The sequence below is a fragment of the Centruroides vittatus genome, unplaced genomic scaffold (genome assembly GCF_030686945.1).
Source record: "Centruroides vittatus isolate TY-2023 unplaced genomic scaffold, ASM3068694v2 contig_355, whole genome shotgun sequence".
Taxonomy (NCBI): Eukaryota; Metazoa; Arthropoda; class Arachnida; order Scorpiones; family Buthidae; genus Centruroides; species Centruroides vittatus.
Genome location: NW_027122178.1, coordinates 1,406 through 15,155, shown reverse-complemented (window position 1 = coordinate 15,155; position 13,750 = coordinate 1,406). Strand labels below are relative to the sequence as shown.

Sequence of the window (13,750 nt, the reverse complement as noted above, 5' to 3'; positions counted from 1 at the left end):
GGTTTCCAGTTTTGCTCTAACACGGTTTGAGAATTTGGAAACTTCTTCAAACAAAATTTTACAATTTTTTAAGTACAAACTCCATTATTTGATATTTTTTAATTTAAGTATGCATGCATGTTGTCTCAAATTTGCTCATGAATTTTAGAATATTAAAATGTTTAATTTATTTTGTGCTTTTTGTCAGGTGTACTTTAATGAAAAATGACAATGCAATTTTTTTTTTCTTGTTCTAGCTTTTCTATCAACCAAGTGTCATTGTCATTACTTTCACACTTTAGCCTTTAAGACTGTCCTGTGTTTTGTTATTGTAGATTAATCTTTGTATTTAGTAGAGTTTATTATTTTAAACCCATTTAGTTAAGTGTTATTAAACTGTTTTAACCATAAATAAGTAATCCTTTGTAAAAATGGCATGAAATACAGTGGTATTTTGATACTAGAATTGTTTCTAACTTGAATAATTCTGTATTTGAACATAAATTCTGGAAAAAATCATTTGGGCCTTGATTAAACAAACATGACCTGTCAGAACAAATTTTCAATTAATAACATATTTTTATTTTGTCATACATAAAAAATTTTATGGTAAAAATACAAAAAATGATGTTAATATTTCTGATGAAAATCAACTAAAATGCTCAGATGATGATAATTTGTAAGAAGAAAATACCTTCATTTAAAATTAATATTAACACACAGGCTAATACATTATGTTTAATTGTGATTTTTAGTTAATTATTGATGAAAAATAAATTGTTGATTGCAATTTAAAACATATTTCTCTTAGTGGCAGAAAAGAATAGTATACTTTTGCTAATTTTTGGAACCTAACCCCATGTTTCATATTAGTCCATTCATATAACATGGATTTGCATAACACAGAACTTTTTTGGAATGTAACTACTGTGTTATACAAGGGATACCTGTATTATATCATAAATATGTTAAATCTTCCAAACACTTAATTAGTTTTTTTTGAAAAAAATTAATTGAAGATGCTTGAATTGAGTATCTAAGCAAAAGTACTTTTATTTATGTTTCTTGAATAAAATATTAAGTATTGTAATGTGGGTCATGTCAAATGCATTATGTTCATATTTTTAAACTTGTGTATATTCAAATTCTATATTTCTTATCATGCTTCAGATATTAAAAACTAAATTACTCTAACTGTGTATATGTTTTTGAGTTTTTATGATTGTAATTAATTTGATATTGCTGAACTGTATATATTTTAATGTTATTATACTAAATATATATATTTTATCAGAAAATAATTAATATTTCTTACAGACAGTATTTTGAAATGTAAGAATTTAAAAATAAACCTGATGCAATTAGTTTGAGTCACAGTGCATAGTAAAGTGTATTATCTGTATTAAAAATAAAACATTCCATTTCTGTTATGCACACAGTTGAAATCCATTTTTATAGTTTTAATTTCTTTGTGAAAAACACCTATAAATTGTTATGTATCAAAATCTAATTTCCTTAAATACCTTCTAAAACCGATAACCGATGTGAAATATTTTTCCAAAATGGCGAATGGGGCTCCTGGGCTCTTCCTCAGGCCAATTCTTTTTGCTGGAACTGGATTCGATAATCGAACAGCATAAATATATGGAACGTGTTCCTTTTTTTTTTTAAAATTCGAGAACGTGCGGCAACCGCGTGCCGTTCTAAACATTTAAATTTCTTTTATTCCGTTGGGAAAACGATGCGCGCATCTTATGATAATTAGGTGTGACGTTTGCCGATTTACGACCTTTCTTCCAATAAAAATTGCCAAGCAGTGGATAGGTTCATTTCTTCTTTGAAATTGATGCATGTTGTTGTGCGATCGGCCTTGTAAATTTCTATCTCTTCCAAAGTTCTCAGATGTTCTTGATGTTGGGTGGTGCGGATCACTTTTGCCTCATTAAAAATCGGTGTTATATCCGGGTTTGCTGCATAGCGTGGACAATGCCGTTGTGTATTTATGGCGGGTAATGTCGGATTTATGCTCCTTTATTCTAGTGCATAGTGGGCGTTTAGTGGACCCTATGTGCAGTAATTGTTTCTGCCATCTGTCGTCCTGTAAAGGGATACTATATACTCCCGGAAGTCTATACGGGTTATGTGCGTCTTTTCCGTTTCTCAATAGGCTGTATATGGAAGGGTTTCTCCGATAAGCGATTTTAATACCCCTTTTTCTTCGCAATTGCGTTGTATATTGTTTTAAGGTGTGGGTTGTATGTCACCGGGGTCCTTTCTGTGTTTTCTTCTCTGGCATCTTTTTTCACTACGCTTTCTTGGTTCATTATACTGCTTGTATGGAGGTGCCGGTTATATAACTTTTTTACAGATGTTACTGGAATTAGCGTTTATCAATAAAATAGCAAGAGAACATGGTTACAGTAACATCGTAAAAAAGTTATATAACCGGCACCTCCATACAAGCAGTATAATGAACCAAGAAAGCGTAGTGAAAAAAGATGCCAGAGAAGAAAACACAGAAAGGACCCCGGTGACATACAACCCACACCTTAAAACAATATACAACGCAATTGCGAAGAAAAAGGGTATTAAAATCGCTTATCGGAGAAACCCTTCCATATACAGCCTATTGAGAAACGGAAAAGACGCACATAACCCGTATAGACTTCCGGGAGTATATAGTATCCCTTTACAGGACGACAGATGGCAGAAACAATTACTGCACATAGGGTCCACTAAACGCCCACTATGCACTAGAATAAAGGAGCATAAATCCGACATTACCCGCCATAAATACACAACGGCATTGTCCACGTATGCAGCTAACCCGGATATAACACCGATTTTTAATGAGGCAAAAGTGATCCGCACCACCCAACATCAAGAACATCTGAGAACTTTGGAAGAGATAGAAATTTACAAGGCCGATCGCACAACAACATGCATCAATTTCAAAGAAGAAATGAACCTATCCACTGCTTGGCAATTTTTATTGGAAGAAAGGTCGTAAATCGGCAAACGTCACACCTAATTATCATAAGATGCGCGCATCGTTTTCCCAACGGAATAAAAGAAATTTAAATGTTTAGAATGGCACGCGGTTGCCGCACGTTCTCGAATTTTTAAAAAAAACGGAACACGTTCCATTTATTTATGCTGTTCGATTATCGAATCCAGTTCCAGCAAAAAGAATTGGCCTGAGGAAGAGCCCAGGAGTCCCATTCGCCATTTTGGAAAAATATTTCACGCCGGTTATCGGTTTTAGAAGGTATTTAAGTTTATACAACCCGGTGTGGGAGAAGCGTTAGTTTAATCTAATTTCCTTTAAGCTCAGTGTCATAAACTTAAGTTTGAATTTATAAATTGATATATATAAATATTACTTACTTAAATCATATTCTTGTACTGTATTTAAGTAACCATATATTGGATTATGACCAAATATTATTATTATTTTATCACCAAGCATATCAGGAACAAGAGTAGCAGTGTGACCAACAGCAGCTAATGGGCTACACAGTTTAGTTGAACACTGATGATTTGTTTTGCTTTTCTCTAAAAAACTCCAAAATTTATTCTGAATATCAAACTTCCATAATTCATTTTTAACTGTTCCATTATAAAGCATTCCTCCATACATATATAAACAGTCCTAGAAAAATATTTTCAAAGTGTTAAAATGCATTAAAATTTACAATTACATTCACAGATACATCAATATACAGTGTTCAAATGTCTGAACAAATGATAAAAATATCTGTGCTGCAGCCAATCCCAATATAATGGAAAGAACACAAATGTACTGTACAGTACATGACATAGTGATTCAAAGTGAATGGAACTTCACAATAGATATATGAAGCCATGATGTAAGTAAATAAAAATAGATATGGAATATGCAATAAAGCTTATGCAGTGTTTCCACACTTCAAACACCCAATATATACAAGAGTGATTCAATTCCCAACTGGAATTTTGCCTGATGCTGAGAAATGATAAAAAATTTGAATTTTCTGAGGAAAAATTCCTCTAAAAATTTGTGTGTCCAATTGGATTGCTATACAAATATAGTAAGTATTGTATACAACAATAATAAATGTTACGCTACCCATACCTCCTTTCAGTCCCTCGCTTCCAAACATATTTAATTTATATAACCATACTAGTGCCATTATAGGCCTAGGATTCTGAGTCATCCCTTGTCATCATTATGAGTAACTAGTATTGTTATATAAATGATGAATGTTTCAAATAGGAATAATTAATGATGTATTATTAAATTCTTTGCAAAAGAAAGTATCAAACTAGTTAAAATATTCAAAAGATTAACCACACAGTTTGGTAATAATACTATATCACAAACATACAAGTGAGATAGCAAAAACTGCATTTGTCAAAAAAATAGAAGTCAAGAAAAAATGATGATGCTGATGTTATTCTGAGAAAATAAACATATGATAAGCATTAACTTCTTGGATCATGCAACCGCTATTAATGCTGAATACTAAAACTGTAAGTAAATTGTTCTGGAAGAAACATCTGCAAAGTTAAACAAGAGTAGCAACTGGCTAACATGGCTAAACAGTCTAACAAAGTTAAAAATGCACTATTTTTAACTTTTCCTTTACAATAAAACACAGTCAGTCAAACACTAATGTGAAATTGTCCTTAACAATCAATTCTCTATCTTGAGAAATTCTAGAAAACTCAATTCATACAGTCTAAACTGTTTACCAAGTGATTCTCTTCTCTAAGTGAGTGTCCAGTTAATGAATATTGAGTAACAAACAGTTCAAGTCCAACAAAAAAGAATGAAATGAAGCAGTGGTCCAATAATTTCAAAATCAACAAAATCATTTTTGTGTTATTAGAATATAAACACTACCACATTGATGGAATAAATACAGTGGTACTCATACTTCCAATTTAATTCATTCCATGAGGCAGTTTGAACTCTGAATCATTCAAAGTCTGAAGCAGTTTTTTATATTAGAAATATTGGAAAGCAAATTAATCTATTTCCAGATCCTCACTTCAAAAAATAATCATTTCGATAAACTTAAAACAGCAAGTACACACGATTTAAGGTAAAAATAACACAATCAAGTGCCCTAATAATAAATTACAACTCAAAAACAATAAAAAGAATGTGTAAATAATGTATAATAAAATGAAAATTGCATTTACTGGTTGCACACTCAATTTTGGCATCTTAAACATGGTTGCCAGATTCACCACTTGTACCACTTTTTTTAAGTTCTTTTTTCATCTTATCCTTTTCCAATCCCTCCTCTTACTAATTTGACTTCATTGTTTCCACACACTTCTTGGATGCCATGATTAACATGTAATGGTTATATTGGATTGAAAAGAAAGTTCTTTTTACTTAACATAGATGTGTAATTTAATTATAATACCTGAAGTTGTAAATTTTAACACATTATTGCTAACTTGAGATTATATTCTTTGTTCATAAAGGTATTTTACACTTTAAGTGCATTTTCATTCCATGCACAGTTTGAACTTAAAAACAAATTTTTGTTAAATTTGGCTTTTGAACTCTGAAGCATTTGAAGTTCAAGTTGTTTGAAGTATGAATAACAATATTTAATAATTTGTAGAAAAAAAATATCTGGAAAAAGAAACAAACTGAAAGCAGATAGAATATTTATGTTTTTACATATAATCAAAATTCCAGTTAGAAACTGAATAATCATCTGCATAATCAAGTATTTAAGTAAAACAGATACAGTAATTCAGAATATAGTTCTATATAAGAACTATAAAAAAACAGATCTGATGCTGAAAGTTACTTACTTCAAATGCTATTACCGAATGACCATATCTGTTAGCAGGCTTATTAGATGTAACTTCTACAATTTCCCAAGTATTAGTTGTAAAATTAAACCTATCAAAAATTATAATAATTACTATAATATTAAGTCTCTTACAGAAATTACTTTTTGAAACAAAACATTTTACATTATAATATCCTGGAAGATGTCATGATTAAAATTCTCTCCTCCAATAATCCACATGCTGTCTTTCACAACAACAGACTGATGTAATGCTCTTCCTTGCATTACAGTATTTGTAATTACTTCTTCCCACCATCCATTTTCTATTTTAAAACTGCAATCAGACCCTGTATATAAACAGTAAAAAATTATCTTTATCAAAATAAGAATTTTAAAAAGCTATTATAATAAAACAGTAATAAAAATAAAAATAAAATGCACAACTAAGAACAGTTCTTTCTTATAAAATGCATACTATTATATAAATGTGATCACAATCATTGAGCATATGACTATTAAAACTGTGCACTATGTATTAAACCTATACGATCCTGCATAGAATGGATCTGTTACCTGTCTGTCATTATGTAACAAAAATCTGCTTTATTCGAGTTCAATTTAACCTGTTTTTCTCATTTTTGAACAAGTTTTTTTAAATTTATTAAATTCATATAATATATAAAACAATATATAAAAACAAAAACTAAAAAAAAAAAAAAAAAATTATTCCCATTCTCAAAATTTGAAATTAACAAACAATAGTTACAGTACAATCATCACTTCTAACTGAAGTTAACCAGCTGGATAAGATGATACTGTCCTTATTAATAATATAAGGAACAATATAATTTATTTATGAGATTATTTAATTTTAGGTTATTACTAGGAACATTTCTAAACACTACTGTATTGATTAATGACAGACTCATTCTACTGTTTCCAGTATATCAGCTTGACCGCCATTTCATACATTTTATATTTGTATTCATTAAATTTTAATGACTATTAATGTTTAGGAGAACATTACTGTTTTAGTTATTATATTTAAATAAATTAAACCAATATTAAAAAGAGTAATAAAGAATAATTGCAATTCAACTGCTCAATTTTTTATTAGACTATATTAAAGCTAATTTAATAATTAGAACAAATAAATAAAACAATTTGGCTAGAGAAAGGCAGTTAAGCCACTATCTCACAATACATTTAATAATTAGAAATAAATTAAGTTTGAATTTAAATTTAAATACTCTTGGAAGAAAAGATCAACCTGGAGTAGGACTCAAACCTGCAACTTCAATAAATACAGCCCAATAACTAATCCAGCAGATCATTTGGCAATGCTAATTGAATTGGGTTATTATATAAGGAATAATTAAATTTAAAGCTGGAAGAGATATCAATTTCTATTTCAATAATTTTAACTTTTTATATTTCAATTACATCTTATAAAAACCTATAGTAATTTGTTTTAAAATATTTTTGTCTTCATTTTATTCATTTATATAGTTTAAATGAAAATATTTAATGTTATTAATAGTTAGACATGTTTATTATTCTCTGAATTAATATTTAAATTTATTTTAAATATTCACTAAATTTTTAATGGTGTATAATTTTTTACAAAACAATTATATTCAGGAATTCATTAGGAAAATTTATTTGAAATTATTAATTGAGTATAGTATTTATAATTTAAAATAAAAACAAGTTTTAATCAAATGTATAAAATAAATACCTGTATAACCAGGATCGCATATGCAAATATGCTGTTCTTTTTCACAACCATTACAGCATATGGATATGTCACAAGCTTCTCCAGTCCAACCTGCCAAACAGGTACAAATGCCATCTATGCATGGTCCATGATCCGAACAATTCTTTGGACAGCTGTTGATACTGTTAAATTATAGAAAGTAAGAATTACAATTTAAATTTTTTCTTATGAATGTGTTTCATGATGAGTCAAACTACACGAAACTTCCATAGCTACCATTACAGATGATAAAATGACAATTAGCATTTGAGCTGAAAGCCATTAAAAATTGTATTTAGCATAAAAATTCCTTAATTGCATTTGAATCGTTACATATGATATTTTTGACATGTTCAAAACAAATTCACCCAGCAAATCAAATATGATCACTGGCTAATCAAATTCTATGTAGGCATGTAAAGAAGAGCCTGATTGTCAGAACAATTCAGAAGTTAGTCCAAATGCATTTGAACAAGACCAACAAGTGGTCATTCAGTTTTTGTTGCAGAAACAGTTTCTTCAATGGAAATTCATACACAGAAAGTTCTGTATGGCACCCCAGATGACAATGAACAACTAGAGTGTCAGAAATTTCTTGATGGATACAAAACACATCAGATACAGATTGATTCAGGACCCTATACTCCTCAATTGAAAATGTTCAATAAGTGGACACACTAATTCATGGAAATTGACATACAACTATACAAGCAATAGCAAATGCCATAGATGTCAGTGTCAGAACTACTCACTCTGTTTTGCATTGCCTGAAATACCAAAAAGTGTGCAGCCAGTAGGTTCCCCACAACTCTTACCAGAACAGAAAAGCTAATTACATGGCAATGTCACTGGGATATTTGATGCAATAGAAACAAGGTGATTCATTTTTAATGCAAATAGTAGGCAAAGATGTAACAGGGTATCATCATCATGAACCAGTTAGCAAGTTGGCAACTATACATTGGAAGCACCTGATGTTGCTTCAAAGAAGAAAATCAAGGTAAGTAACTCTATGGGAAAGTAATATTAATTTTCTTCTTTGACCACAAAGGTCTACTGCTGGTGATGTGACCAATGTAAATATGAATGCAAAACAGTATGATCAAATCCTGGATGATCTGTGCAAGGCCATCAAACTCTATCAAAGTCATCATCAAAGCCAAAATCATAAATATGCATAAAATTTTTGCTTTCTAAATATGTTCTGAGTATCTTTTATTTTGCAAATATATTATAGTATTTAAAAATTCACAAAAATAATTGAAGAATACAAAAAATATCTGCACATTTTGTCCTTTCTACACCTCAGGAACATAACATTCTTACAGCAAAGTCAATCTTTTATACAAGGCTCTAAACCAGGGTTGTCCAAACTTTTTTCCTAATGGACCAAATTAGAAATTTAGGTATATTCAGCAGGCCACAAAGATACTTTATATAAATATATACTTTCAAAAAGTTTAAAATATGAAAAGTGAGTACTTAATGTGAATATCAAATTTTAATAACAAATATATATTATTACAAAAAATACTGCATTATTGACAGTAAAAGGAGAAATTATATTAACACAAAATAAAAATAAATTCAATACAATTTTTGACATTGCTTTCCTTTTATAATATTGTCAATATCTGCTTTTATAATACTAGTCTTAATTCTAAGAATGTTAGCTAAATGGGAATCACTCAACCTATTTCTTTCAGCAGTTTTGATGTTTTTAATACACTAAAAGAATTGTTCACAACAGTATGTACTACCCGATATTCATAACAGTTCTCTAGATAAAACAGTTTTCTAACACCAATTATGTCATTAAGACATCAAAGTGTATCCAGTGAAATAAGAATAAGTTTTACAACACACTTTACCAAAATAAATGAAAATATATCTAAAAAAATTTAGAGTGCAGTAGGTACATAAAAATATTAAGTGGGACGCAGGTTGTACATCCCTACTCTAAACTGTCTCAATATGTAAAATGTGCAATTGCCAAATGAAATTTTTTAAACAATTTTAAAAATATATTAATCAAATACAACATACTATGTTTATTCATTGTTTACAATTGAAATTATAAATAAAAATATTAATTTTAAAAGAAAATGTAATGTTTAATAATTACACTCAAGCTTGAATCTTCGAAGATTACCAAATACCTAAAGCCAGATTTCATCAAACTATCTTCTGCTAGACATTACTTAATTAATTTAAACCAAAGGTAAGAGATTACGTCACTATCTTGTACTAATATGTAGAGCCAAAAATACCTCTGAAATCCAGATTCAATTAATATTTTAAAATATTACTTTTTAAGAGAGTCAATTTAAATTATGTAATTTCATATAAGACACATCAAGTACATATCAAGGAATATATTTTAAATTAACTACATTTTATACAGATGTTTACTTTAAATGTTAAAAACAAAATTTACAATAATTTATCAAGTTTTAGAATTAATAAATAAAACTTAATATTTAAATAAAAAATTCTCACCTATAACTAATATTAAAACCACTCATATTATAAGCAGCATCACTGTAGAAGTATAAATAAACTCTTCCAGAATGAGCAACCATTTCAGGTAATGTATTATTTTCTCCATCTTTTAAGATTACACCACTGAAAAAATAAATAAATTTTAATGTTTTATATATAATTAAATAGATTTTTATTACTATATATAGTAATAAAAATCTATTTTAAAAAACAAAAAATTTACTTTAAGTTCATATTATTTTCTTTTCAAATAAAACAGTGATTCTTTAAACAAACACTGACAGAAATTAAATAATCAACAATAGAATTTGTCTTCAATAGATCATTAATATTTTATTTGAAAGAATGTTCATCTGGCTTAACATCTTAACTTTTTTATATGTATGATACTGTGTTATTCACCAAGAAAAAATTCTCTGTATCGTTCAGTAAATTATAAGTATAACAGATTGCATATTCTCAAAAATGATAATTGAAACAGTTACTTGTTGTATAGTATCTCTATAATTAAACCATATTAGAATTTGTTTGTAGTAATTTGCAAGAAAAATGCTTACTTCTGCTTTATGACAGCTCATAAAAGCAGGGATAAATAACATAAATTTTCTATTAAAAATAATGACATGTGGAACAGCAGGAAAAGTAGAAATTGCTTACCTTTTGTCACAAGAGCATAAAATGAACATAAGCAGCAAGTTAAACATTTAATCATATGCAATAATGTAACTTCTATAGTTGACCATTATGTTTGTTTCAAAACAACATTCTATCATTTGAGTAAATGTTTCTATATGAAATACTGAGTTTTGATGCAAAACTATTTCATAACATGGCATAAAATAAAGTTTTGCAACAAAACTCACTATCAACAATCACACTGTTACTTTTTGCTACTATGCCCTATATTTATTGTCCCTCGTCCCTCATAATTATATAAAATGATGTATTAATTTCAATGAATGAATTACAATCAATGAACATTTATAAAGTTGTTCACGTGAAATAAAGTTGGATGTTGGATAATTTAAAAATTTCTTTATTGAAATTTTATGGAAAATATCCAAAGTCACAGAACTTTTACTAAATTTACATAGCTACAGGCGGGGAAGTAGCCTATAAGAAAAAATTAACTAGGCCAATGTGAATCATGTTTCCTGTGATTGTCAAAAGGACAACAAGGAAGACTACAAGATTATTTTTATTTGTGTAAGTCTTAATTATTTGTATTTTTTACAATACTAATCCTTCTTAAAATATTAGAAATTTATTTTTTAAGGTAAGTCCTGGGTTTTTCCTATGTTCCTTGAGTACTTGTCTTTCAATGAGGCAAACTTATAAGATAAGTATATGAGGAGTACAAACTGCAAACATTGGAAATATTTAAGACAACCCTAAAAGGAGAGTGCATAAATAATACACTGTATTGGCCGTGCACCTTATTTTGATATATTTTGTATATATTACTCTTAGTATTTAGTCCATTTTCTTCCTCTTTGTTAGTTCTTTTGTCCATCTTTTTCTAGAAACTTCTGTCTTCCCTAACCCTTCCCTGTTCAAATGGGGGTGACCTAATTAGAATACAAAGAAGAGGTGGTAGCCTGGGGGCTAAGTGGAGGAGGAGAGGTCACTTTTTGACTGAGACGTCGAAGGGACAGGACGTATTGTGAAGACCTCCAGGTTGTTCTAGCATCAACTGGAGGACAAAGGACGGTAAGCCTAAGCCAACGTTCGTGAGAAATCCGAAGTATATTCTGATATAGGAACTTCGAAAACCTTTATTGGGAGGATTGGAGAGACGTCCAAAATCAACAACACTGAAAATTATCAATCTAGTATTCGCAACCATCACCCCAAGATCGTCGACACTTTGGGTACCCATTCTTTTCTATCATACTTCCAACTATCCTATTGTCTATCTTTTCTTCCCTATCTTTTTTAGTCATATAAGTAGTTTTAAGTAATTAGTCTTAGTCCTTATATTTTGTAACGCGCTGAATATTCTTTTGTCGCGAGGTCGCATAACGATCCTATCCGAGCATCTGCCGGAATTATATGTGGAAAGGGTTATTATTGTAAAAACGAGGAGTGTCGGAAGTGTAAAGGAATCCTGCAAAGTAAATAAACACGGGTGACGAGAACATAATTTTGTGTTATATTCCATTGTGAATCACTCACCACGTGCATATCCTACATTGGCGTCCGCGACAGGATTCCGATTATAACAGCTCCTCAATAATCCTGTATCGGTAGAATCCCTTTTTTTTGTGTGTATTATTATAATTTTTGTTGATTATTTTTTTTTATATATATATATTTTTTTTTTCTTGTTGGTATGGCGACAAATAGCCAAGTCGGAAGCACCGTACATAATGACGGGGCCAATGGTAACCCTCCCTTTGTAGTAACGGGATTTCTGGGAATGATCCCCATGTTTTCTAATTCCCAGGGTGACTCGGTTAACGTAAGACAGTTTTTTCAAACTGTGGAGAATATCGCTAATCTAGCGGGCTGGAATGATGTGGTGAAAATAGCAGTCCTCCAAGCCAGGTTAAAAGGAGAACCTTTGGCTACTTTTTTTTGTCTTTTAGAGCAGTACCCATCATCTTATGAGGACATAAAACGGGATTTGGTCAAATGTTTCGATAAGAGAAGGGCCGGGGACAAGAATATTATCGATCAACTTCTAAATTTAAAGCAAGGGGTCAACGAATCCGTAACGGATTTTACAATACGTACTAGAACTCTGCTATCAAGAGCTGTAAAAGATCATAGTAAAATCGAAGCCCTGCGTGACGATATAATATTAGAGAGGTTCATAAAAGGATTAAGTGGACAGATAAAAAATAATGTATTCAGACGATCTCCAAAATCTCTGGAGGAAGCGTTTGAGTTTGCAGAGATTGAGGAGAAGATTGAGATGGAGTGTAGTGGCCAAAACGAGCGAAGGGGAATTAATACAGCGACAGAAGCGAATCTTAGACCTTTTACTAGCGAGCATGATAACACCCCAAGCCCCAGGGTTGACTGCGAGGACAAGATCGACAGGTTAGAGAGACAGATCGAAGCCCTAACGGAGGCAGTTAGTAAACTCGTAGGTAATCAGGATAAGAAAGATAGAGTCACAAATAAGAAATGCTTTATTTGTAGCGATGGCGGTCATTTTGCTCGTAGTTGCCCAAAACGGGGCAGGTATAATTTAAACTTGTAAGGGAACGTAATAATAGCCAGTATTGCGCTCCTAGTATTAAGATAAAGCTGGCTAAGCAAGTCTTCCAATCTAATAAGGGTCTCCCCCTCATTCAGAGTACAATAAACAACATAGATATGACGCTCCTCATGGATACCGGAGCAGAAAAGTCCCTATTAAATTCACTAACTTTAAGACGGATACCAAGCGCCTATCTCCAAAAAGCTATCGTAGCAGAGAAAAAAATGGGCATCCGGGGAATTAATGGAATTGTAACTGAATGTGAACAAATCCTGCAGGTTACGATAACTCATAGCAATCACACGCATACCACGACCATTGCATGTATGCCCTTCCCTGATCATGTTGAGTATGAGGGTATTGTGGGGATGGATGTTATTAATAGCATCCCTGAACTGGTGGACAGTCTGAGGAAATCGATGAATGTTGAACGGCACAACCCAAGTAAGAATCCAATTCTACCCATTAATTGTCTTGATAATGTCCCTGTGGAGATCCAAGGACTTG

General features: G+C 30.8%; 1 protein-coding gene across 1 annotated transcript in view; it reads right to left on the bottom strand.

Annotated features, from left to right (window-relative positions):
- Positions 1 to 10,154, bottom strand: part of LOC136974706 (attractin-like protein 1) — a 77,367-nt gene extending 67,213 nt beyond the window's left edge. Inside the window, exons 1-5 of the mRNA XM_067269645.1 lie at positions 10,033 to 10,154; positions 7,516 to 7,676; positions 5,962 to 6,124; positions 5,797 to 5,887; positions 3,367 to 3,631 (exon numbers count right to left, since the gene is read on the bottom strand). Of these exons, the coding sequence (XP_067125746.1) occupies positions 3,367 to 3,631; positions 5,797 to 5,887; positions 5,962 to 6,124; positions 7,516 to 7,676; positions 10,033 to 10,115 (763 nt within the window). The 5' untranslated portion in view covers positions 10,116 to 10,154. The remainder of the gene's footprint in view (positions 1 to 3,366; positions 3,632 to 5,796; positions 5,888 to 5,961; positions 6,125 to 7,515; positions 7,677 to 10,032) is intronic.
- Positions 10,155 to 13,750: the final 3,596 nt, after the last annotated feature.